The sequence below is a fragment of the Moschus berezovskii genome, chromosome 10 (assembly GCF_049115385.1).
Source record: "Moschus berezovskii isolate FMDL1 chromosome 10, NW_MosBer_1.0, whole genome shotgun sequence".
In the NCBI taxonomy this organism is placed as follows: domain Eukaryota; kingdom Metazoa; phylum Chordata; class Mammalia; order Artiodactyla; family Moschidae; genus Moschus; species Moschus berezovskii.
This window is the reverse complement of record NC_142469.1, coordinates 55,395,955-55,420,670: the sequence shown is the minus strand read 5'-3', so window position 1 is coordinate 55,420,670 and position 24,716 is coordinate 55,395,955. Positions and strand designations below refer to the sequence as shown.

The following is a 24,716-nucleotide window of genomic DNA, read 5'->3' as shown; positions in this document are numbered from 1 at the left end:
CATTCTAAAGGAGATCAGTCCTGGGTGTTCAGTGGAAGGACTGATACTGAAGCTGAACCTCCAATGCTTTTGCCACCTCATGCAAAGAGCTGACCCATTGGAAAAGACCCTGATGCTGGGAAGGATTGAAGGCAGGAGAAGAAGGGGACGACAGAGGATGAGATGGTTAGATGTCATCACTGACTCGATGGACATGAGTTTGAGTAAACTCCGAGAGTTGGTGATGGACAGGGAGGCCTGGTGTGCTGCAGTCCATGGGGTCACAAAAAGTCAGACACGACTGAACTGAACATATAACATAAAACATTCAATCCTACCCAATTTTGTGTACAATTCAGTTGCATTAAGTATATTCACATTCCTATGCAATCATCACTGCCCATCTCAAAACCTTTATCTTGGAAAACTCTCTTCTCATTAAATAGTAACTCTTCATTCTCTCCCGTACCTGGAAACCACTAACCTATTTTCTGTCTTTCTGATGTCTACCTGCCAGAGGAACAACAAATGAGCCCCTTGCATGCATGTATGCTCAGTCACTTCTTACTCTTAGCAGCCCCATAGACTGTAGCCTGCCAGGCTTCTCTGTCCACGGAATTTTCCAGAGAAGAAAACTGGAGTGGGTTGCCACTTCCCCAAAACTCCCAAAACCCTGGCTTGGTGTTGGGGTTTCCCGGAATCTAACCACTTCAGAAATCTTTCTGAAACTCCTATCTAATCATGTTATTCTCTTCCTTAAAAAACATTCTTTTTTTCTTGTCTTTCTATCCATGCATCATATAACTTGGTGATAACAGCTACATAAAACCAAAGCCATAGAGATACAAGGAGCAACACCCTAATAATAAGAGACTAAAATGCCACTTTCAGTATAAGGCAAATCCCTCCAAAATAAGGAAAGCTACAGAAGATGTAAAATAAATAAATAAATAAATGCTATGGTTATATATCAGACTTTACACACTGATAATAAGGAATAAGCCTCAGCATCCATAATGAGCCATCAAAATTCATAAAATATTAGGTTATAAAAAAAACTTAGGAAATTTAATCAAGTAGAAATATTATAAACAATAATACTCTCTGACTTCAATGAATAACAAGTAAAAGTTAAGAACAATTAAAAAATAATCCTTCCACCTAAAAAAACAAAACTAACTCCTGGGGAAAATAGGCAAATAAATAGGCAAATAGGAAAAGGATAATGAAAATAATACATATCTAGATTTACAGGATATATAGCTTTAGATACCTAATTCAATAAAAGTGAAAGAATAAACATAAATTCAATTCTCTATTCAAAAGTTGGAAAAATAACAGAAGAAAAGAAAGCACAGGAAAAATAGTCAAAAGACATAAACTTACTATTCATAAAAAGTATTAAAATAGCCTAAACATATGAAAAGATGTTTAACATCTGCATAAGATAAATACAAATTAAAACAATGAAATACCATTTCTTTTTCTTTTTTAATATTTATTTGGCTGTGCCATGTCTTAATTGCAGCATACAGAATCTTTGGGATCTTACAGTACGTGGAATCTTTAATTGTGGCATTTGAAGTCTTAGTTGCAGCATGTGGGATCTAGTTCCCTGACCAGGGTCATACCTGGGGCCCCTGTCATTGGGAGCTCGGAGTCTTAGTCACTGGACCACCAGGGAAGTCCCTGAGATACCATTTCTTAACCATTAGACTATCACACATTCAAAAGCTTGACAGACAATACATTGCTTGGCAGAGTGTTGGCAAACAGGTACTCTGTCCCACCCACTGCTGATGGAAATGCAGACTGATAACAGCCTCTATGGAAGGGAATTTGGCAGCAGTTAACAAAAACTGCAATTCCCCACTGCTAAGAAACCACTACACCAAGCAATATATTGATACACTGAGTAGTAAGGTGTAGATAAAGAGGTATTATATATGGAACCCACTCTAAGCTGGCTCAGAAAAAATAAGAAATGAGGGCAGATGGGAAAAGAGAAAGAGAATATGACAAAGCAAATATGGCAAAATGTTAAGCTGTAGTGAACCTAGGTTTAGTAGGCAGAAATACATTTCAAAGTTAAGATTTTGTGTTTCGTTTTCATTTGTTTGTTTTTGGCCCCACCACATGACTTGCAGGATCTTAGTTCCTTGACCAAGGATCAAACCAGAGCCCCTGAAGTGAAAGAACCAAGTCCTAACCACTAGACTATCAGGGAATTTCCTCAACATAAGTATTTTAAAATAAGAAAATCCTATAAAGCAAAATATTTCATTTTTATAGAATGATTAGAGACAAGGCCATTTGTTTTAAACTTTTTTTTCTGAAGAAATAGAGACATGCACTGATAAAGCTATAATTTAATTAAATATCTTTGTTCTCATTACTGATGATTAGTATTTTGTGCATAAAAATATTATTTTAAGTTATGAATTAGGGATTTCAGTAAAAATAGCATTCAGATCTGAATTCAAGTATGGGTGGATCCTGATCTACTATCATCCAACATGACTTGTTCTGAAGATCACCTCCTGTGGGCTTTGATTTTTCCATCTGCAGAACAGGAAGAGACTGCCTGCATTATACCATTCCAGGGAAGATCAAGTAAATAACATGCATCGAAATACTCTTCAAATGCAAATGTTACAGCTATATATGTAACGTGTAAAACAGGGGTCCCCAGCTGCTGGGGCCACAGACCAATAGTGGTCCATGGCCGGTTAGGAACCAGGCTGCACACAACAGAGGTGAGCAGTAGGCAAAATAAATGTAATACACTTAAATCATTCCAAAACCTTCCCCCACTCCACCCTGGGCCTGTGGAAAAACCGTCTTCCATGAAACTGGTCCCTGGTGCCAAAAAGGCTGGGGACCTAAAGGTCCTTAATCAATGATTTTCTTTTCAGTAGACAGGAATAGTTATACCACAGTCTTGTAAAAATGATTTTTTCCCTAGATTGTTTCATCTAGAGATCATATTTTCAGTTCCATCCTATAGGCATGTCAGAGATAAAACACATAGGTTAAAGGATATCAAGAAATCAACATCTCTTTTGGAGAAAACATCTCTTGTACACTGCTGGTGAGAATGTAAATAGGTCCAGCCACTACAGAGAATCGTATGGAGGTTCCTCAAAAAATGAAAAATAGAACTACCATATGATCTAGCAATTCCACCCCTGGGTATACATCTGGAAAAAATAAAAACTCTAATTCGAAGAGATACACCCCAGTGTTCATGGCAGTGTTATTTACAACAGCCAGGATGTGGAAACAACCCAAGTGTCCATCATCAGATGACTGGTTTAAGAAGATATAGTGTATATTTACAATGCAATATTAGCCATAAAAAATAATGAAATATTGTCATTTGCAGCAACATGGGTGGACCTAGAAAATACCATACCAAGTGAAGTACATCAGACAGAAGAAGACAAATATTATATGCTATCACCTATATGTGGAATCTAAAAAATAATGCAAATGAATCTATACACAAAACAAAAACAGATTCACTGACATAGAAAACAAACTTGGGGTTACCAAATGGCAAAGGGAAGGGGGAGGGATAAATTAGGAGTATGAAATTAACAGATACAAACTACTATACATAAAATAGATAAGAAAAAGGATTTACTGTAAGGCACAGGGAACTATATTCAATATCTTATAATAAACTATAATGGAAATAATCTTAAATATATATGTATATATAACAATCACAGTTGCTATACATCTGAAACCAACACAATATTATGAATCAACTATACTTCAGTATAAAAATTTTAAAAAAGAAATCAACATCCCAGCTGCAAAAAGAAATCAGGTGACTGGCCAATCACCTAAACATTATGGTCTTTTCTTCCAAATGCTCTGATTTTCAAGGTTCAAATACCCTTTGGTACCAACGATTCTTATCACTTAACTTTGACAGAAAGCCCACAGATATGTTTCAAGGGTGGAGAGAGAGGACACTTATGTTCGATTAGCTGGCACCTGTGGATGGTTCTCCCAGCATTTGTTGATATCTAGACCATTTTTAGGTAAACCAAAAATCACATTTTAGAACCGATAGAATATCTGCTCTTTCTTTTCAAAAGATAATGACACTTTCTTCTCTGTTTAAGAAACGGAATGATTCGATTCCCTATTTTAATTAGATTTTATCAACAATGAAAGAAAGTTTACTGAAACTAATTTTTGGTTAATTTTGAAGAAACCTCTGTTTTTCTTTCTTAGGAAATTTATTACTATGAATACTCTGCACCTTAATTTACCCCTATTTCTTATTTAAAATTTAATTTTCAAAACAGGCTTTCATGTTGGTAAATTTAAAAAATGAGCCAGATAAAGGATGCCCTGGTTCTAATAAACTTGAAACCACATGTCACCCACCAAAGGTGGGCTAACACCAACCAGCAAAGAGCTTGGATGCCTGCCAGCAATGGATGTCAGATGCCAGTCACAGCCCCCAGCTCTCCTCTGAGACTCAGGGCTCGTGAAAGAATCATTCCTTCTAGAAGAGACTGACACTTCATCCGTTAAAAATCTGAGCCATCAGCTGGGGTTTTACATGCATTCAATGGAAACTATTTACAACAATTCATTCTATGATTCATTGTGATATTTACTGAACATCTAATATTAGCAAGGCAGTATGCCAAGTGATTTGAGAAATACAGCTTCATATTCAGGGTTTTCATATTAGAAGCAGTATAAATAATGCACAAGACATAACTTTAATACAAGTTCAAAAATGGCAAGGGCTGAACAAAGAGAAAAGCATGTAGTTAGCTGATCGCTGAAGAATTGATGCTTTTGAACTGTGGTGCTGGAGAAGACTCTTGAGAGTCTCTTGGACTGCAAGGAGATCCAACCAGTCCATTCTAAAGGAGATCAATCCTGGGTGTTCACTGGAAGGACTGATGCTAAAGCTTAAACTCCAATACTTTGGCCACCTCATGCGACGAGTTGACTCACTGGAAAAGACTCTGATGCTGGGAAAGGTTGGGGGCGGGAGGAGAAGGGGATGACAGAGAATGAGATGGCTGGATGGCATCACCGACTCGATGGACATGAGTTTGAATGAACTCCTGGAATTGGTGATGGACAGGGAGGCCTGGCGTGCTGTGATTCATGGGGTCGCAAAGAGTCGGACACGACTGAGTGACTGAACTGAACTGAAGGAGTTCAAAGAAGGGAGTTCTTACTCTCTATTAACACTGTAGCTACTTGGGAAGAGAAAATGAACTTATGACTAACAAGCAGTTTACCATATGATTTGCGTATGCTAACTAATACCCATCACACAACAACCCATCACACTACCTTTATCAAATACTTGCTTTGCTCTGGTCACTGTACTGAGATCCCACAGACATTATATTATTAAATGCTCACAACATTTTAAAAGTATCATTAATCCCTTTACTGATGCAACAAATGAAGCAACAACAAAAAACCTAAACTGCTCAAGTTCACATGAGTATGATATTTAAGAGGAGAGACGCAATTCCAGAATCTTTGCTCTTTCCAGAATCCTGGACTCGTCTAGACTTAGGTACCTAGCTAACAAAAGCAGCAGTGTCCCACCCTCCGTGCAGCAGTAATGGACCCCAGGTCCCCAAGCATGTTCTTACAAAGGGAGCTTTCTCCAGCCTCTACTTTCCAGCAGACCATCTCCACACAGCCTCGGTGACGTCCTCTTCGTACTGAAATGCTCTTCCACAACAGTTACAGCACAGATATTCCCCTTTTGATAACAGTCATGAGAGTCTCTCCTGCCTCAACAGCATGTTCCAGACAGGTGCTCTGCATTCATCTGGATGTGGCAGCAACAAGGCAACTCAGGAAAAATGCCAGATGTTTCAACGATAGATGTTATCATTATCTATTTTTATTCTGGCAGCTCACTGAGGTTTTTTTTTAATATCATTTTTAGCTGTAAAATATAGAGAGAGACCCTCTTATGGTAAAGTCCTGTTTTCTATGAAAAACTTTCACTCTATCAGGCATGAACAGCTTTCTCTTGATTTGTGTCTGAACCATGAGAAAAAAACATCACAGAGGCAGATTGCATTGTACTGAGAACATATGCATGCTTTTAAATCACTTTTATCTTACTTTTTCCTAATGTAACCCTGAAACATAAAATATGTCCTTTTTTTTTCCATTCACTGTTATGGGAAGAACAGATGGTAAAAGGGTTAGATTAAAGTAATACAGCATGTCCATTAAAATAGCCCCCACTGCTGGGGGTGCTTCCCTCAAACAGGAGTTGTGTTTGCTATGAAGAACGGCTTTGGTTTATACACATTGGAAATTGCCGGGGGTTTTGTCAAGGATAAACATAAGCGTAAGAGAAAAACTAATGTCAAAATCAAATGCATTTTAAGATGACAATTATGCAAATTATTTTGCTAATCTGAAGGGCTGAATGAAAACATTTGCCTGTGAAAATATAACTGAATAGCAGTCAAATAATAAATTCCATTTCTAACATGAAAAACTTTACTACCTAGAAATTATAAATAAATGAAACTGCAAAGAAGATATCAAGTAGACATTATTTGTTTCATTCCTGCACTCCTATTAATGGTAGGTGGAAATTTTTGCTTTTACTTCATGTGTAATTTATTGTCTAATTAATCAACAGCAAGAATAATTTAGGAACATTCAGGAACATAATTCAAGAACATACATTTAAAAAGGCTAAATATAACATGATTTCTACATAAGTCTCACACATGTTTAGCATTGGAAAAGCATCCTTATGAAATTTTAAATGAAATTCTGTTTAATTACATACAACTTCAAAGGAGTTAAGCTTAAGGAAACCTTCAAGGAAAATTAGAGAATTCATTTTTAAAGAAAAAAATGTCAATCTTGAGTCACATTCCACAGTCAAGGATGACTCCACTAGAGGAACTACACAATAAATATTTCTGCTTAAACTACGAATAATTAGCAAATACTGATTCAAAATTTAATCATTAAACATTTAAAATACTTAGGCCATTTCTCCCTTCATTTTAGAAAATGGTATAAATTGTCATCTTCAATCAGACGAAGATGACAGTTTTAAAGAATGGGTTCACAAGATTTTTCACTCATTATTTTTATGATCTGCTTCACTCATAGTATATAATCTGTTGTTTTTTGTGACATATTTAGCTTTAACCCACATTTTAGTTATTTTTAGTTCAAAGAATATTCTGGTGAGAAATCTTTCATACCTGTAAGTTCCTGATAAATTTCATGAAGCAGAAACATGGGAAGTTTTTTTATGTGCCTCAAATGTGGTTTGAAATGTCATAGGCCTTCTCTTAATCCACCCCCCACAGTTACAAAAATGTCGCTGGGATCTGGTTCAGTCATTTTTCTCACAGAAAAGTAAGTACAGTCGACATCTCATTAGCTGTCAGGGTGACGTGCAGCTGGAACCAGCATTCGGAACCAGAGGCCGGGTTTTCTCCAGCTTAATTCTGTAAGGAATCCCCTAGACGGTTCCATATGGACAGAGCTGTTCCCAACCATGAAATCCACAGTCCACATCCGTCTATAAATCCAAAGGTAAAGTCCCAAAGGCTGGCAGGTATCTTCACTGCACTGAAGATTTTAAAAAGGTAATAAACATTTAATTAGGCCCTTTAATGTCCTGGCACACACAGCTGTAAATGATCAAGGAGATCTCAACTTTGCATTGATAATACAGAAGTGGCTTTAGCCCATTGGATAAATCCTGGGTTTCCAGGACCAGTAGCACTAGTTTTAATGGTAATCTTCTTCCCTGATGGGCTTTGAGCATGAGCCAGAACTACTTCCATCTTTTCACTGATACTGTGACTCACTCTTTGATTTTTCACATATAAGTGGCAGATTAGATGGGCTTGAATTAGATGGGTGCAGGTGGTGCCACCTGCTCCAACCCCTTATTGCAGCTTTGTCTGGCTTTCCATTGGTTTATTCTGAGTCTCGACAAAGGACGACTGCCCAGGCTGCTCTTGGCACTGTCCTAGACTTGGGCCAACAGATTATTGGCAGGAATATCACTGACCTTCTGCATGCTGAAAGAGGAGATCTATCAGACTTATAACTTTGTGAAAAGAAACTAAAACTCAAAGGCCCTCTACCGAGGTAATCAATTTCAAACTGGTGTCTGTAAATGGAAGGATGGATCTACTTTCTCATCTTCTAAGTCAAGTACAATAAGGAAAACTAAAAGAGCACAAACTGTTAAATAATATACATCCAGACCTTGACCTTCCAGAAAAACACTGCAATTCAATGTGCCAAAATGTGCTTAAAGGGGTTTCCTAAAAATCTGTGAAGGATGTATGAGTTAAGGAAATCTAAATTTCTTAGCAAAGATACTCAAATCCAACTTAACTCTACGACTTTCCCATTATGACTGGGTCAGATCCCACCAAAAACTGTCAAGTAAGGCATTGCTCTCTTGAATTTGATTATTTGGTTTTAATAAAATTTGATTTGATAAGTTTTCTTAAAATAAATTTCCCTGGGCATATTTTGATGGTGGATTCAGCCATCCCCCTGCTTCGCCCCTGTTCAGCTGCAGGGCAGAATCACAAATTCCAGCCATCATTTCCATTAAGCCAGAAGCAGAGGCTTTCCATTTGATTTAGCACAGCTGCTTTGCCCGCTGCCCAACTTCTTTTCTGACACTAACTCTCCCCTAGATCCAAACCATCCTATGTTATGAAAGAGAGATGTGTTTAACATGAATTATGCCTTATAGCCAGGGATCTGCGGGGATGAGAGGTGGGCTGCAGCTGTGCTTTGGGGGGCTGGGTAGGATTTAAGAAGCTCAACAGGAAAGGTGTCCTTAGGCGAGCACACAGCTAGAGTGAAGAATTGATGTGGTGGGGCTAGAGGTGGCTGACAGATGCAAAGATGTAGCCAGGACCAGGTTGTGGAGATTGGACTTCATACTATAACAAACATAGAGCCTCTTCAGGTTTTTAAGTAGGGCTTGGGGGGTAGGGGGTGAGCAGTGGGTACACAATGAAAAGGGTATTTCAGGAAGCTTACTCTGGCAGAAATGATCAGAGACCAAAAGAACAATAGGAGGCTGATGAAGTAGTCTAACTGTGATGTGTTCTGAAGACCCAGAACTGGACAAAGATAGTGGGCATGGGATAGAGGAGGAGCTAAGGGTCAGGAAAGATCGTGAAGGAACATGACCTACACAAGACCTTTTGTGTCCAGAGGTCAAAAACCAAACCAAACAAACAAAGAAACCAAAATTTTAAGAGACTTATCCCTTTCTTATGGAAGACAACTATAAAGATACAGTACCATAAATGCACTTAGATTATTAAAAGAATAAGAGAATTATCTAGAAAGTATCTACTGATCATGTGAATTGGACCCTGAAACTAGGGCTCAGCCCATAAACAAAGACAAGTTTCTGAGATGGAAGGCAGAGCCAAACAGCATTGCTGCTACAGTAAGTCCCCTACATACGAACAAGTTCTGTTCTGAGAGTACAGTTATAAGTCCAATTCGTTTGTAAGTCCAACGAAGTTAGCCCAGGTACCCAACTAACACAATCAGCCATGTAGTACTGTACTGTAATATGTTCATAATACTTTTCACACAAATAATAAAAAACAAACAAACAAGAAAGAAAACACTTTTACTCTTTTGGTACAGTACCTTGAAAAGTACCAGCTATGTCACTGCTGCTTTTAGCTTGCTTCCGGACATCCTAAGTTTGCAATAAAGATACTGTACTACTGTACTCTATACAGTACTGTACAGTAAAGTACACAAAAGCACAACCATCTCTAGAGGATGCACGCATGTGACAATGTGCATGAACTAACTCACATGATCGGACATGTGAACATACGTTCTCACTATTAGAAAGTTCACAACTTGAAGGTTTGTATGTAGTGGACTTACTGTATAGATACATCAGGGCAATTATTTTGTAATCAAAACACACACGTACACACACACAGTAAATATCAGCTATCACTTCTCTCTGTGGTTGCACTGGAGATGACAGTGGAGACGTGGAGACTAGAAAGCCCGCTTCAGGACAGGATGTAGATGGTTCTCTGCCCTAGAATGTGAGCCAGAGAACACTTGTTCAAAGTTTTGCTCTTGAAAGAGCTTCTAGATTCTACCACATTTAATTCCTCTCAGCAGGTAGGTGTTTGATTTGTACTGCAAGATTTTGTATTTGTGAAAGCATCCTTAGGTTTTTTTGCATGTGTATCTTTTGCTTCCCTACATAGGTTATAAATTCCATAGTAGCAGAATATTTTCCCTCCTTGAGGTTTTTAATGTCTCGATAGGCAACCAACAAAGTATCTACCTTCTTCTTAAAGTCTTTACTTATCCATTCATTCATTTCATTAACATTCAGTGAGAGAATATGTGGACGACACACAGATGCTGGGTCAAGGTGGGGGGCAGCTATGACATAGACACGGTTACTACTTGCAAAGATATTATAGTCCAAAAGAGAAGCTCTGACATAGCCAGAAGGTAGTAGAAGACAGATTATTCTAAATAGAGGCACAAAGGAGAAAGTTATATTTCATGAAAGAGGTAGCATTCAGTCCTTAGACGATAGGCAGAGTTTTGAAAAATAGAGGCAATGTAGGCAGAAATAAATGCATAAGCACAAGCATGGAGGCAAGAAAGGACAAAGCATTCAGCAAAGAGGGAGCAGAGAAGTCTGGCTGGATCACAGGGTTCAGGTAATTTAGGACTCAATTATAGGTGACCTTGAGTGACAGCTAGGACTGTGGCAATTCTCCAAACACTGACATGATCAGTGGTTCTTTAAGGTCAATCTGAGAAGCAGGAAAGACTGAAAATGAAAATTTTCCAAAGTGGACAGAAAATTAAGATGAGCTCCAATCCTCCAACATGACAGAGTTCCTGGGACACAGACAGTGGGAGAAGAAGGATAAATGGGTAAGGGGTGAAAGCACAGCTGGAGATGGAAAGTAAGTCTGGTCTTTGACAGGGCACCCAAGGGGTTCAGGGCCTTATTAACTGTCAATCTGCAGCCCCACTGCAAACCTTGCAAATAGGAATAATTTTTTTAGTACTTATTTATTTATTTGGCTGTGCTGGGTCTTAGTTGGGACATGCAGGATATAGTTCCCTGACCTGGGATCGAACCTGTGCCCTTTGCATTGGGAGGACTGAGTCTTAGCCCCTAGACCACCACGGAAGTCCCAAAACAGAACTAGATTTGAACCTGTTGGAAACACCTCAAGGTATGAAGTTCTCCAGGCCTAGAGGCTATTGTCAGCCTCCAACTCCCACCTCCAGTTCACTGCTGGAAGATCAGGGGAGCCCCCAAGACACCACCAGAGCTTCACCTCTACCGACGATGCCTTTATCACATACATGCTACACCATGTTTAAAGTTTTTGTTTACATTTTTATCTCCCCCACTGAATCTGTAAGCCTTCTGGGGAAAGGCTTATACCCTGGTCATCTCGGCCCTCCTCTGTTTCTTTATCCACCTATCTTATCAACTTCACTCATCTATCAATTCATTTACCTACTCACTCAATATGTTCTAAGGGCTTTTGGGTGCCCAAAGCAATCTGGTTATCAGGGGCAAAATCTCCTGTCCTCAAGGATCTTAACATTCCCATTTACTGCCTCCAAATTTTCTTCCTTTCATCTTCTAATAATAATCCACTGATATTTCTATAGAAGAGGCAATATCTGAAGTTGAGACACAACCAGAAAACATAAAAAGCCTGTACAGTATAAGAATTTCAGAGAAGATAATCTTTTTTTTTTTTTTGGCAAGATGCATTACAGTTTTTGTTGTTAATGGTCAAGGATTACATGTTTTCATGTAACATATAAAACATGAGATGAAGAGCTATCTATCCTAGTATTGATAAAAGTATTGATACCATGTGTAAGGGAAATTCTTGGCCCTTCTTTTCTCTGTAGCTTCAAAAGTCAGCATAGGAGTCACCGTTGTATTTTTTTGAGGCCAGAAAGAATTTTGCAAGAAGAGAGCTTCTACCTTCACCGAAAGAAAGCCAGATTGCTGGCAGTGAAAATTAAGAGGGTTCTGTGGGATTATTTAAGGTAACAGATGTGGAGTTAAACTTGCAGGTGTTACAGTGTATCTGTAACAAGAGATTAAATACTTTCAGATTTCAGAAGCATACATAGTTTTATGCACTGTTATTACAGAATTATATAGTGTATTGCTTATTACTGACTAGGGAGAAAGCAAGAGGAGGGCAGAATGAGGCAATAAAACAGGAGGGCACGCACTGTCTCTAATAAATGTAACAGCCATAAACATGCCAAGAGGAAAAGTTTCAAAGGAAACTAGAATCAGGAGGCAATTTATTCATGATTGACGTGGCTACAGTATGTCAAGATAACTCCCAACTGTATTGGAGTAGCCATGACTAGTTCCTTCAAAATAGATGGAAGAGACTCTAGCAATCGCTAGAGGTAAGGTCTGAAAAATAAATTCCATGAGCTCAACACTTTTAATTCAACAGAACTGTGAAAAAAATAAGTTGCTATATTCATCAATATAAACCCAGTAACAATAAAATACAACTTTCATACTGCTAAGACAGCTCTACAGCAGCACAGTAGCCACCTGCAGAATCTTTGGGAGTTATCTATAACATTTCTTACAACAAATCTTTCAAAACCATTCAAAACAATTTTGACCTCTCTTGTCCCGAGTAATACATAGAGGTACAAAGGTGATTGAGTCATTCATTAAGTGACTATAATATAATCAAGTCTAAAATCATTCCCAAGGACATCTCATACCAAATGGGGACCTGAAAGTTCATCTACTACTGCAAACTGAGTAGTGACAGTGAATTACAATTTGTGCATGTCTCACATCTTCAAATAAGGGTGCCTAAATAATTCCAAAAAGCAGTGGTGCTGTCTGCTATTCATCAAATGTCTGTTAGAAAATTCCAGATATGCCTAATACATAATAGAGCAAAGAGCTTAATAAATAATATTGATAACATCATTACATCATTTTCATAACTAATAAAAAGCACAAGATGTTACCTTATGAGCTCAATTTTTTTTTTTTTTTTTGCTCTGGAAACAGCCTCTTGAAAAATCTGATGAGAATTTGCATACTAAAAATATGTAAACATGGAAACAACAAAAAGTAAAAGATTTTATTTTTGAGAGGAGGAAGAAGCATTTAAAATTAAATACTATGAAAATATTTATCATTTTTAAATAAAAATATATTTATTGTGCATCTATTAATATTTAAAGGAAAATTCAACACATGTCACTAAATACAAAATGTAAGCTTTAAAATACAATTTCAGAGACTTCCCTGGTGGTCTAGCAGTTAAAAATCTGCCTTCCAGTGCAGGGGACAAGGGTTCAATCCCTAGTCCAGGAACTAAGATCCCACATGCCACCGGGTACCTAAGTCCTCGCACTACAATTAGAGAGCCTATGCTCCACAACAAAGATCCTGTGCAACCAAATATATATAATTTCAAAAATAAATCTATAATGATCAAAATACATCTATAATGAGGAGAGGTACAAGCAGTCAAGGATAAAAATAATTGTATCCCTCCTTCCTCTACAGTGCTTTTCACTTCAGTTGAGAACTTTAGCTCAGACCCCCCTAGACTCACCCAGGACTATTAAAATGAGCCTCCTGAGTAGCCTGCCTTGCTTCAGCCACCTTAATGCTTCATTTCCAGTTCAAAACCTTTACTGGTTTTCCACACAACAAAATCCAAATGCCTTGGCCTTGCAGATATTTGGCACCAATCAATGAATGTTTCCAAACATATAACCCCTTGTCCTTAACCACAGGGACCCAGTCTCCTCCACTTCACCCCCAGTCACACTCAGGGTGTTCCTGCTTCTCTTCAGAGTCTTGGTCTTTCTGAAGTGTCCCCTCCTCTCCTTTATGTGCATATACCTGAATTCTACCCCCAGAGCTAGGTCAACAACCCTCCCCAGGCATACAGACTGACATCTCTCTTGAAGCCTTTGATATACATCATCCTCTATATGCTCCTCATTCTAGTTTATAACTTATCATTCCAACTGCACTGGAACACTTAAGGGCATTTCTTATACCACTTTTTTATAGTCTAGCACCTTCTACTCAACCGCTATCCCCCATTCATACAATGGCCAGCATAGCATCTCTCCAATGTAGGCACTCAGCTAGCACTGACTAAACCAACACATAATAGCAATAACACAAGAAAGTTGAAAACTAAGTATTCTTCAATAATATAAGAGCGATTTGGACCAAAGAAGACTTTTGAGAAGCTAAATTATTTTCTTTTCTTTAAAATTTCTGAGGATGTAGAATTCCAGATAGTAGTACTGAGTTGTTTCCCTTCAGCAGAAATGGATGAGTTTGCCCTGGATGTCATGCTTTTCCACCGTGTCCCTCCAGAGGACCCGCTGTTTACCCTAGCACAATTGTCCTAGGACAATTCACTGCAAAGGCTGTTCCCTTTTCTGTCTACACGCATGGCTCCTTGAAAGCAAAGACTGTGTTCCATTTCCGATCTCTACATATCAGCAGTCCGTGTACTAGGAACTCAGTCAGTGACTGACCTAGCACCATCATTATCTAAAACAAACGCAATTAAAGAATAACCTTTACTAGGTGCATAAATGTTAAGTAAACTTAATTCATGACTGAGATTCCAAATGAGACACAGGGCCAAAATTCTAAGGACTGCATTTATCTAAGAATTAACACAAGAATGAACATTTTAAAAAGTCAAGAGAAACTCTATGTGAACATAGGTGTGTGCACGTGAATGATTTTTATGCATCATAGTACATTTCTAGAAAAAACCACCATTTTGGAGAGGGAAAAAGAGGAAATAGTGGGTGATATTCTACTTTCCACTCTTCTGTATTGCTTTAAAAAAAAATCTATGAAACATGTACAATTTCAAATTAACTCCTCCTCACATGAATCCAAGGAGCAGTCTAATGGCAGTTAAAACATTTTTTTTCAATTTGTAGACAGTCAAACATTGTGTGCTGTCACTTCAGTCATCTCCGACTCTTTGCCACCCTATGGACGGTAGCCCTCCAGGCTTCTCTGCCTATGGGATTCCCCAGGCAAGAATACTGGAGTGGGTTGCCATGCCCTCCTCCAGGGGATCTTTCGGACCCAGGTATCCAACCTGTATCTCTTATGTCTCCTGCATTGGCAGGTGGATTCCATTGCACCTGGGAAGCCCTAGTTCAACATTAGTGTAAACTAAAGAAATTTTAGACTTAAGAGCTGAGGTGAAAGAAAATGTAGATGGTGAGGTTTTGGAAGCTCAGGGGGGATATTTGGGTTTTGTAGCTTTATTTCTGTCTGTGTAACAATGGGCAGATTCCTTCTAAACTTAGTATTTCCTAATTTAAATGTTTCTTTCATCTATGTGTCCAGCACTCCTATCCATATAAGGATAAAATTACCCAAAGGAGTAATTCATTCTTCCAAGTAATAAAAAGAGACAGTAAAACTCTTTTCCCAAGGTATGAGATAGTAATAAATAAAGCTTTTCAGATACTCAATAAAAAGAAGCAACTCCTCCTCCACAGTAACTTGAACTAAATTGCACTTTATGCATAAAGTGCTCAGTCTTCATAACAGAATGTTTACACTGAAAAATGTCCCAGTATCACACATCTACTCCTCTTTACGCTTTGTCAGGGTAAAGAAATCTGGTCTTGGTGGGAGATTTGAAACCATGTGACAGCAGTCCCCTGGGACACAGATCTTCTCATCTTCGCATACAAAGCTAAAATAATCTAGCAAATAGTAGCTTCTTAGTGACCATGAACTCAACGAATGACACTTCCTCAAACAATACAGACTTGTTGTCATTAACAGAATTAAAAATGCTCTGATTAATAAGGAAATAATAGTTTCTGGAATTGCTAGATTGCCATTTTTACTTTAAAAAATTAAAAACACAAATGATAAAGACCACCTTGATGAAATATCTCCAAATCCCAGTGGGTTTTCTACCAGCCCGGGAATCATCTCCTGAATTACCCTAATGAACTGCAGGAATTGGGCTTCCATCTATGGGGTCACACAGAGTCGGACACGACTGAAGTGACTTAGCAGCAGCAGCAGCAGCACCCTTAAAGAAAAGGATGGTCACAGGGTACCGGGAGTGAAAAATCCTCAGTTCTGTCCTACTTCCTTCAGGCCAGGAGAGAGTTGGGCCTACATTTGACATAGACAAGTTTCTATATCACAGAAGCTGATAAGGAAAATCATTCTTTTCTTTCTCCCGAGCATCAGGACTTGTCTTTGTACCTTGCGGTGTTTCTGGAATACCTCCTCTGGGTCTCATCAGCTCACCACCTTGCAAAGATGAGAAGAGGGCTGCTTTTTCTACCATCCCTGCCATCTGGAAGACCCTCTTTGTTTCATTCCTCCCCATAAAGAGTCCATCTGTGCTCAAATCTCATGGTGAAATGTACCCTTGATCTTTTGCCTCCACCTCTTAATTTATCCTTCGACTTCAGTTCCTGTCCTAAGATTTCATTTTTCTACATCAAGCTCTTGTTTTCCATATTTTTCTATGCTTGCCCCATCTTTCCGGTTAATCGTTGTTGAGGAAAAATCTCAGGACCATTCTCCTTGAAAATACAGTTATGGTTTTGACTACAATGAAGTCTCTCACAACCTTCATATAAAAGCAGTAAACCACAAGATCACTTCGAATTTTTACTAGCACAGTTATTTTAAAGGAAGAAGATATTTTTAGAAAGCTTTCCAGATTTATAGAAGTTTTAAATGTATTAAAGCCAGATAATTAATTCCAAACAGCTTCAATACTTCTTCCACTGCAAGACCAAACCAAGTCACAGAAAAAGAAAACTGCCAAGTGGCAGTGCACCTACCTGAGGGTATGGGGAAGTCCTGGATTTGGACTTTGAGCTGGAAAGCCTGGACTTGGCCCCCTTCCTGCTGTCAGTCAGGGCAGGAGTGGAGCTGCCTGCATAGGAGAAGGCTGGTTTGGAGGCTGCGATCTGATCCAGGGAGAGCTGCAGCCCTTTGTATTCCGTGTCCCTGCAGGGTAGGAAGACACAGCCCTTAATCGGCCACCACAGGAGACAGATACACATATTCTCTTACTGAAAATGACAGTCATTCATATTTGAAGAGGAATCAAGTGAAAGTTAGCCATATAAATGGTTTCCACAAACACCTTGATTATTTTGAAAGTACCTAACATTTAACAAAGGTCTGTGAATGTAGCTGCCAAATTATATGATATGCTCACGAAGATGCCTTGATTATATATTGTTCACTATATTTTAAATATATAAATATTTTTATGTAGTAGAAAATAAATATAGAATTCCAGTTCTTTGAGCTTTTGTGTCCCTGCTGGTGAGTTATGGATTATAAATTCTAAAGATTTTCTATTTGTGGGATGAGCTCAGCAGAAAACTGACCAACTGATGCTATCTGATCATTGACAAAAAGAACGTCTTTTATCAGCTGTTCCTTGATCAGTCATCCTCGGTAAACATTCCGAATACCCATATGGCTAGCAAACTAGGGTATTCAGGCTAACTAGTTAAAAATCCTTTTTCAACAGGCTAACTAATTCAGTTATACTGAGGATATACTTTCCCACCAGTTCTTTCTACTCCTTTACTCAGTAAGTATTTATTAGGCTCCTAAAATATACCAGACTTTGTGCTATATGGAGATGAAAGGATAAACAATCTGCACCCTTGTGCAGATTACAATCTCTTGAGGAGAAGAAACAATAAAGAAATAAACATAATGACTGGAGGCTGTGATGTGAAAAAGTGTATCTCAAGAGAGTTCACTGAGAAGGTACTGCTGAGGTGTTCAGGGACTAAAGATAACAGCTTGGCCCTGCCCACAGCTACCAACCACCTCAGCCTGCTCCCAGGCAGCAGGAAGTCTGAGCTGAGTCCTCGGGTTTCATAAGAGGATATCAGTCCTTCCCACTGGCAGCCAAAATAAAATGTTTCAGAGTCTTCCTTATGAGGACTCATGGGAGAATTTTCTCTCAGGTTCCAGAACTAGCCCGGCTGCTTCTGAGTAATTGATTTCTTTTTATCTCACAAGCACTGTGAATCATATCATGCGTTATGTTTCCTTCTTTGCAATGAAGTCAAAAAGCCCTGAGTTCGATGTGTCACCACCTCTAGCAAGTATACAAATCCTCATGGCATGAATTCTGTGCCACAAACTCCACTGTCTCTTTATTTTTTTTCTTATATTATTTTTCCTTTCTCTAATGGGTTTATCTTTTTAAATGTTCTGCATGCATTTTCCATGCTCTTCAGATTAAGACAGCTATGTTAAGTGTAGTATTTGATAAAATTATACACGTAAGAGTGGTTGGCAGATCTGCACCGTTCAGTGACTATTCATTTACCTTCTTGTCCTTCTCCTTATCTGTCCTGCTACAGAGAGATCAGGCAAAGGCAAAAGTATAGTTCAGGCAAGGATTTCCTCCTCAAGTGACCAGAAATAGAAACCAACTAAAACAGGGCCAATAATATCACTACTACCAACTGGAGGGTAGTGATAGATGTCATCAAATTACAATGGTTTCATCAAATAGCTCATCTACTCAGAAACCAACACAATTCTGTAAAGCAATCATCCTTCAATTAAAAAATACACTTTTTTAAAAAGATAAAAAATTCTCCTTATGTGAGTAACAAAAATTTAGAAGGTAGGCATGCAGTTTGTCTATTGGGTTTGTGGGGGTCTGATTACCTCACTGGTCTGTTATATGCTCTACTCAGCTGCCAAGAACCACACACAGCACAGACTCTGAGCACTCCCTGGTCAGAAACTCATTGCCCGCCAAAATGTGGCACCCATCTATTTTTCTGACAATATCTCAGAATTTTCCTTCATTAGCCCCTGCTTCATGCAGAATAGTTCTCAGATTGATCTTATACTTTTCTGACTTTCTTAAAATCCCTCTTATAAAGAACTATGTTAAGTTATATTCACCTCTAGAAAGCCCTTCCCAGGTGCTAAACCCATCCATTCTTTCAGTATGTGTTTACTGAGCATCTCTGTAGTGGCCGTGGGGGGACAGCAATGAACAGAGAAACTAAGTCACTACCTTCATGACCAAGGCACTGGGGCCGGTTCCCGAGGGAAGTGAGGAGGGAACCAGAAGGTTACCTCTTTCCTCCTCAAATCTTATTTTTCAAGGGATTATATCTTATCTTGCCCAGTGGATTCTGAGTTCCTGGAAGACTACTGTCAAGAGCTATCTTGTCTGTTCCAATGGCAACTGGCACAGTAGTTCACCTAGATGGAAGAGGAAGAAGACAAGGATGCAACTAAAAAAGGATTGTTTTCTTCAGTGACTGCTAATAACCTGGAACCCAACAGCCTTTCTCTGTGGAAAAGACCCCTGTGGGCTGTAAGTCCCCAGACACACCTGACCCTGAGGTCACGTGCATATGACAGTGAGCAAGCTAGGCGCTGACAGGAGGCAGGGCTCCCATCCTTGACCGTATTCTGTGTCAAAATGTACTTCTGTCCACTGGACAGTGGAGTATCCACTCAGCCCCTAGAACAGACAGCAAGAAACATGTACCTCTGAAAATCAGGTAACTAATTTTTGTCAATTAATTCTTAATGCACCATTTCAGCACAGAGATGTACAAGCAGACAGTAAACAGGATTCACTTTTCTCTTGCACACTATCAGACCCCAGAGTATGCATCTTAACCATTGAAAAGTCCAAAATTTTTGCATAGTTTCCAATCAATGAAATACTCCAAATTAAGTAGGCTTAAATAATGTTTGAAAGCCAATAATTGATTGTAAGTTCTACATATTCATATGAAAAAGCTAATATAAAAAGTCATACTTTGAAAAAAATCTTTTTTTTTTTTTTTTTGCTACATTGTGGCATGTGGAACTTCCCTAACCAGGGATTGGACTCACCCCCCCTGCAGTGGAAGTCCAGAATCTTAACCACTGAACCATCAGGGAAGTCTCCGAAGAGTTATACTTTGGATACACCAATAAAAATATTCATGTTTTGGTGCACCAAAAAATACAAAAAAGAATTCATCAAAACTGAGCAGAAGATCATGAAGTCAAGTAGATCACAGTGTGAGCCTCTTACTGTGTGATAACCTGTCTAGACTTCAATTTCCTCTTTACACCTCATAGGGATGTGCTGAGGTTCAGATGAAACACTGTGAAAAGCTCATTGCACAGTACTGGAAGATAATACATGCTTAATAAATAGTATGATTTCCACCCCCTAGGGCACTTTTTGGCACCCACTTTCTCCAGAGCAATAGGTTCACCTTGATAGCAATTGTAGTATGTTTCATTCCAAACACCTCCCTATGACGCATTTCTTCCCTTTCTATTCCAAACTCATTTTGATTTGCTCTGTTCCTTTTTAGCCTCTAAACTCTATTGTAGTGTGGCCAAAATATTTATTAAGTTAATTAAGTTTTTTATTGCTAAGTCACCAAATGAAGACCATAGCGCAACACAGACGCGGCATTCTGAGAAGAGTGTTTCTCTGTTCAGGACTCAAACAGCTCAAAAGATGTGTCAGGATGAAAAGCACAATAAAAAAATACCCACTTAAAGACTTCAAGTACGGTTGATGTGCTGCCAAGAGCCGCTCTGAATGGCGGATTCACTGAGAACAAAGCATTTGTTTTACTGTTAGAATTCTATTAAACTGAGTATTTCATTTGTATAGATTAAAGGTCTAGATACTGATGGGAATCACATTACGAGTTCCATTTCCTTCCTCCAAACTCAGACACAAAGAAGAGTCTGGTTCCCCCTCCCCCTCCTCCCCTAGAGAGATGTATTCTAGTATCACACACACATCCTGAAAGATAGGTGTACACCGAGGAAAGTCGGTCAGTGCTTCCCTGGGCAGTAGGACAAAATAAAACATGTGGGTGCACAGACCTTAGACCCTGAAATGAGCATGGAGCTTGACTTAGCTACATTAATAAAGGAAGAACTCAGCCCTGGTCAAGCTTTCTTGAGAAGTGCCACATGGGTCATATTCAGGACCTCACAGGTAACCCTCTTAAGGGCCGCTCTCCCAGATGCTTATCAAAAGCTTAGCAAATGCCATATGGCATTTGTAGCATATGCATATGCCATTTGGCATATTTTTCAAAATGGCTATTGACACCAATTTACTTTTTATTTTTCTCCTTTTAATGACTTGTACCAGCTCTGTAGACATCCTCAGGTACCCAGGCCCTAAAAGCAATGTGAAACAGGTAATTTGCAATCGCTAGGACTTGCAGTTTGTCAATCTCATCCATATTTGCATAGACCAAAGTAATCCTCTTATTCCACCATGGACAGCCAGAAATCATTCAATTTGCAGAATTAACGATCTGCACTCCAAACTTTATAATAGTCATATACATATTTAGAATTACTCAAATTCCAACTGAATAAAAAGGGGCGATTTTTGCATCATTGGTCTCCTCAGCCTCTCCTTAAGCAATATCCCATGACCACTCACAAGGTAAATGCCAGCTTGCAATATGGGAAGCTCAGAGTGATGCCCTCTTGCAAAGCAAATAAAAGATGTCTTCACTGCTGAAAGGTACTGTCAGCTTCAGAGAGATGCGTCAATATCACATCTATCATTTTGACTGGGAGCCTGGCATTCTTTATGCCAACAGCAGCACCAACACATGTATGACCCTTGAAGCGAGTTTGAATGAGTGCACCGAGAAGTAATCAACAGTATTTGATCAGTTCATGTTGAGTCAAGAGTCTTTGCAAGAATTTCCCTCTTCATCTCTACCTTACCCTATACAGCTTTTATTTTAGATTACTGAATTTTTGATTCTGTCCTGTGAGTTTTGGAGCTGGCCATTCTGGAGTTTGTTGACTTTATGTTATGTGGCAATTCTTAAAAGATGTTGCCAGATTTCCCAATTGAGCTACTTTTTTTTTAAACAGCTGAAGGTGATCAAATTACTGAGGAAAACGTGGAAACAAAGACATACAATTGATTTGGCTCCAAAGGCGCTGACTGAAATAAGCAGAGGATTGTATTAAACCGTGATCGGATTAAGTAGGAATGACTGTGCCTTACACTAAACTTTTTAATTGGATTCTAGAGTCACTGTTACACGAAGTGCATGACCTTCTTTATATTCTGGCAGAGTTGCAGCCTGGCCACTGGGTAAACCTCCACAGCAGAGAGACCTACTTTCTGTTTCATTTTCAGGCTCCCACGGAGCCCAGCAGAGATAGCTGATAAGGAGGATTCCATACTGTGAGGGGTTCATGAACGAAGACAATCTGCTGGGAAATTAGGCGAAGGCACCCTTGGAAATGTAATAGTCTCATACTAATAAGTGGATTTGTGTTTGCTCCTTGTGGTTTTCTCCATTTGATTTGGTGATTTTAATAGTTCCCCAAAAGTCTTGGGTTTTATGTAAACATTGCCTCTGCCTAGAAACCTCTTTCTCCTCCATTTTGTAGGTTTCATCAAACATGCTATGGAGTGGACAGCCCCACAAGGGTAAAAGATGGTTTAGCCTTCCCGTATGGGACAGTAAATATTACATAATAGTGAATGAGGTTTACCATCATGTTGTGATTTCAAGAAGGAAAAGCAGGGGTATAAACAACAGGCAAACAGCAACAACTAAAAAGTAAGTCAAGAACTGTAACATAAGATGTGGCAAAACCAACCATCTTCACAACAGGGATAGCATAATGCATTGTGCAAACCCACGACACAAACTGAAATATAGCTAGGTAAAGACTGCACACGCTGCACCTATTTCCTTCCCCTCATTGGCCACAGTGATCTCTCCCTGCTCTCTCTTCTGAGCTCCTATACCAGTCACTGCCCCTACCACTCATTCGGCACTTATTCTCTCTCACGTGAATGGACTATCTAACGATGTGTGTGGGTGCCTGTATACTAAGTCACTTCAATCTTGTTGGACTCTTTGCGACCCCATGGACTGTAGCCCACCAGGCTTCTCTGTCTATGGGATTCTCCAAGCAAGAAAACTGGAGTGCATTGTCATGCCCTCCTCCAGGGGATCTTCCTGACCTAGGGATCTAACTCCTGTCTCTTAAGTTTTCTGCAGTGACAGGCAGGTCCTTTACCACTTGCGCCACCTGGGAAACCCATCTAACAACAACCTCCTAAATTTTTTCTCTTCTAATGGTCTCTGTTTACTGTCTTGCAATATATCTTACAGAGAATACTCACTTGCAAATGGTTGACAAAATAATTCTCACTGCAATAAACTGTCATTCTTCTACAATCCAAATGACCCAAAATTTAAAAACTGGCAAAACTTTCTACATATATGGGAAAGAAATATCTGCTAGGTAAGCAAGTTTATGTGAGGGATTTTTAAATTCCCAGGTTATAATTAATAATAATCATTCTGAAATTCTGTGTGATCTTAAATCAAAGAAACAAATCATATGTTACCATTTTAGTGGTATGTATATTAACTAACTGCACTTTTAAAAAACTCAAGTTGTAATTCAAGCATGACATATGTGATATTAGGGAAACTAGAATACTAAATTAATTTCATCCTCAACTATGTCTTTAGAACCATTGGAGTCTTATTGAAGGGGTGAGTAGTAATAGTGCTTTAAATCCCCAGAGATACACTTCTAAAAATCAGTAACAAATATCTATACAATAGAAAAAAATAAAAAGGTTGTAAACAATGTACAAATTGCTGAGAAATAACTCTCTAAAGGTTCAGCCTCACTAGCAATAACCTGTGTGAATTCATCAGCTATCAGATGTCATTTTTGCCTTTCAAATTAGAAAAGATTTTTAAAATGACAATAAACCTCAAAGAAGACAAGGTGAAATGGGCATATGTACATACTACCAGTAAGAGAATAAACTAGCAGTTTTTATCAACAGTCTTAGGTGTAGCCAAACCTTAAATCCAGTAATTCCACTTCTATATCTTATGAAAATAATCAGAGATGGGTATCAAAAGTCTATATACAAGGGTGCTTATTAGCATAATTCTTATATTTAATTGTAAATAAGCAAATAAGAACCAACAATAGAAGCATTATTTAATTATGACACACCGTTGTGATAAAATATTATGCACTCATTCTTTTTTTTTAACTTAATGTAGAAATACTATTGATAAAGTGAAAAATTATCTTTTTTAAAATTAACATTTACTGTATAGGCATGTATATGGGTGTGATATAGAGTTGGACCTGACTGAGCAACTAAGCACAGCATAGCATGTAAAATAGTGGTTGGCAAAAAACTAAAATGTTAACAGTAGAGATCTGGAAAATAGATTATTGATGTTCTTTACATTCTCTTCATAACACGCCACATTATCTTAATTTTTCTATAATAAACGTGTGACTTTTATAATCGGAAAAATATTTCTTGAAAAAGAAACACCAACTGAGGCAAACTTTAGGCACTCCTATCTAATGGTGAAATGGGTCCCCAATTTCTTTCCTTTATATAGAAGAAGCCTGGGCTTCTTCTTTGTGAATAATGTTAACTTACAAAAGAGAAAGCATGACTAAACTTCTTTTCCCATAGGTTCAACATTTCATGCACATCATTTATAATTTTTAAATGTCCACATGTCCTTCTGCTCAAGTGCCTATACAATTCACTTACTTTCTGATCTATTTTCCACCCTTCCTAGCTTCTAGAATT

At 38.6% G+C, this 24,716-nt stretch overlaps 1 protein-coding gene across 1 annotated transcript in view; it reads right to left on the bottom strand.

Annotated features, from left to right (window-relative positions):
• Window positions 1-24,716, bottom strand: part of SIM1 (SIM bHLH transcription factor 1) — a 76,523-nt gene that overhangs the window by 17,693 nt on the left and 34,114 nt on the right. The window contains exon 10 of the mRNA XM_055433352.2: window positions 16,906-17,074. Coding sequence (XP_055289327.1) covers window positions 16,906-17,074 — 169 coding nt within the window. The remainder of the gene's footprint in view (window positions 1-16,905; window positions 17,075-24,716) is intronic.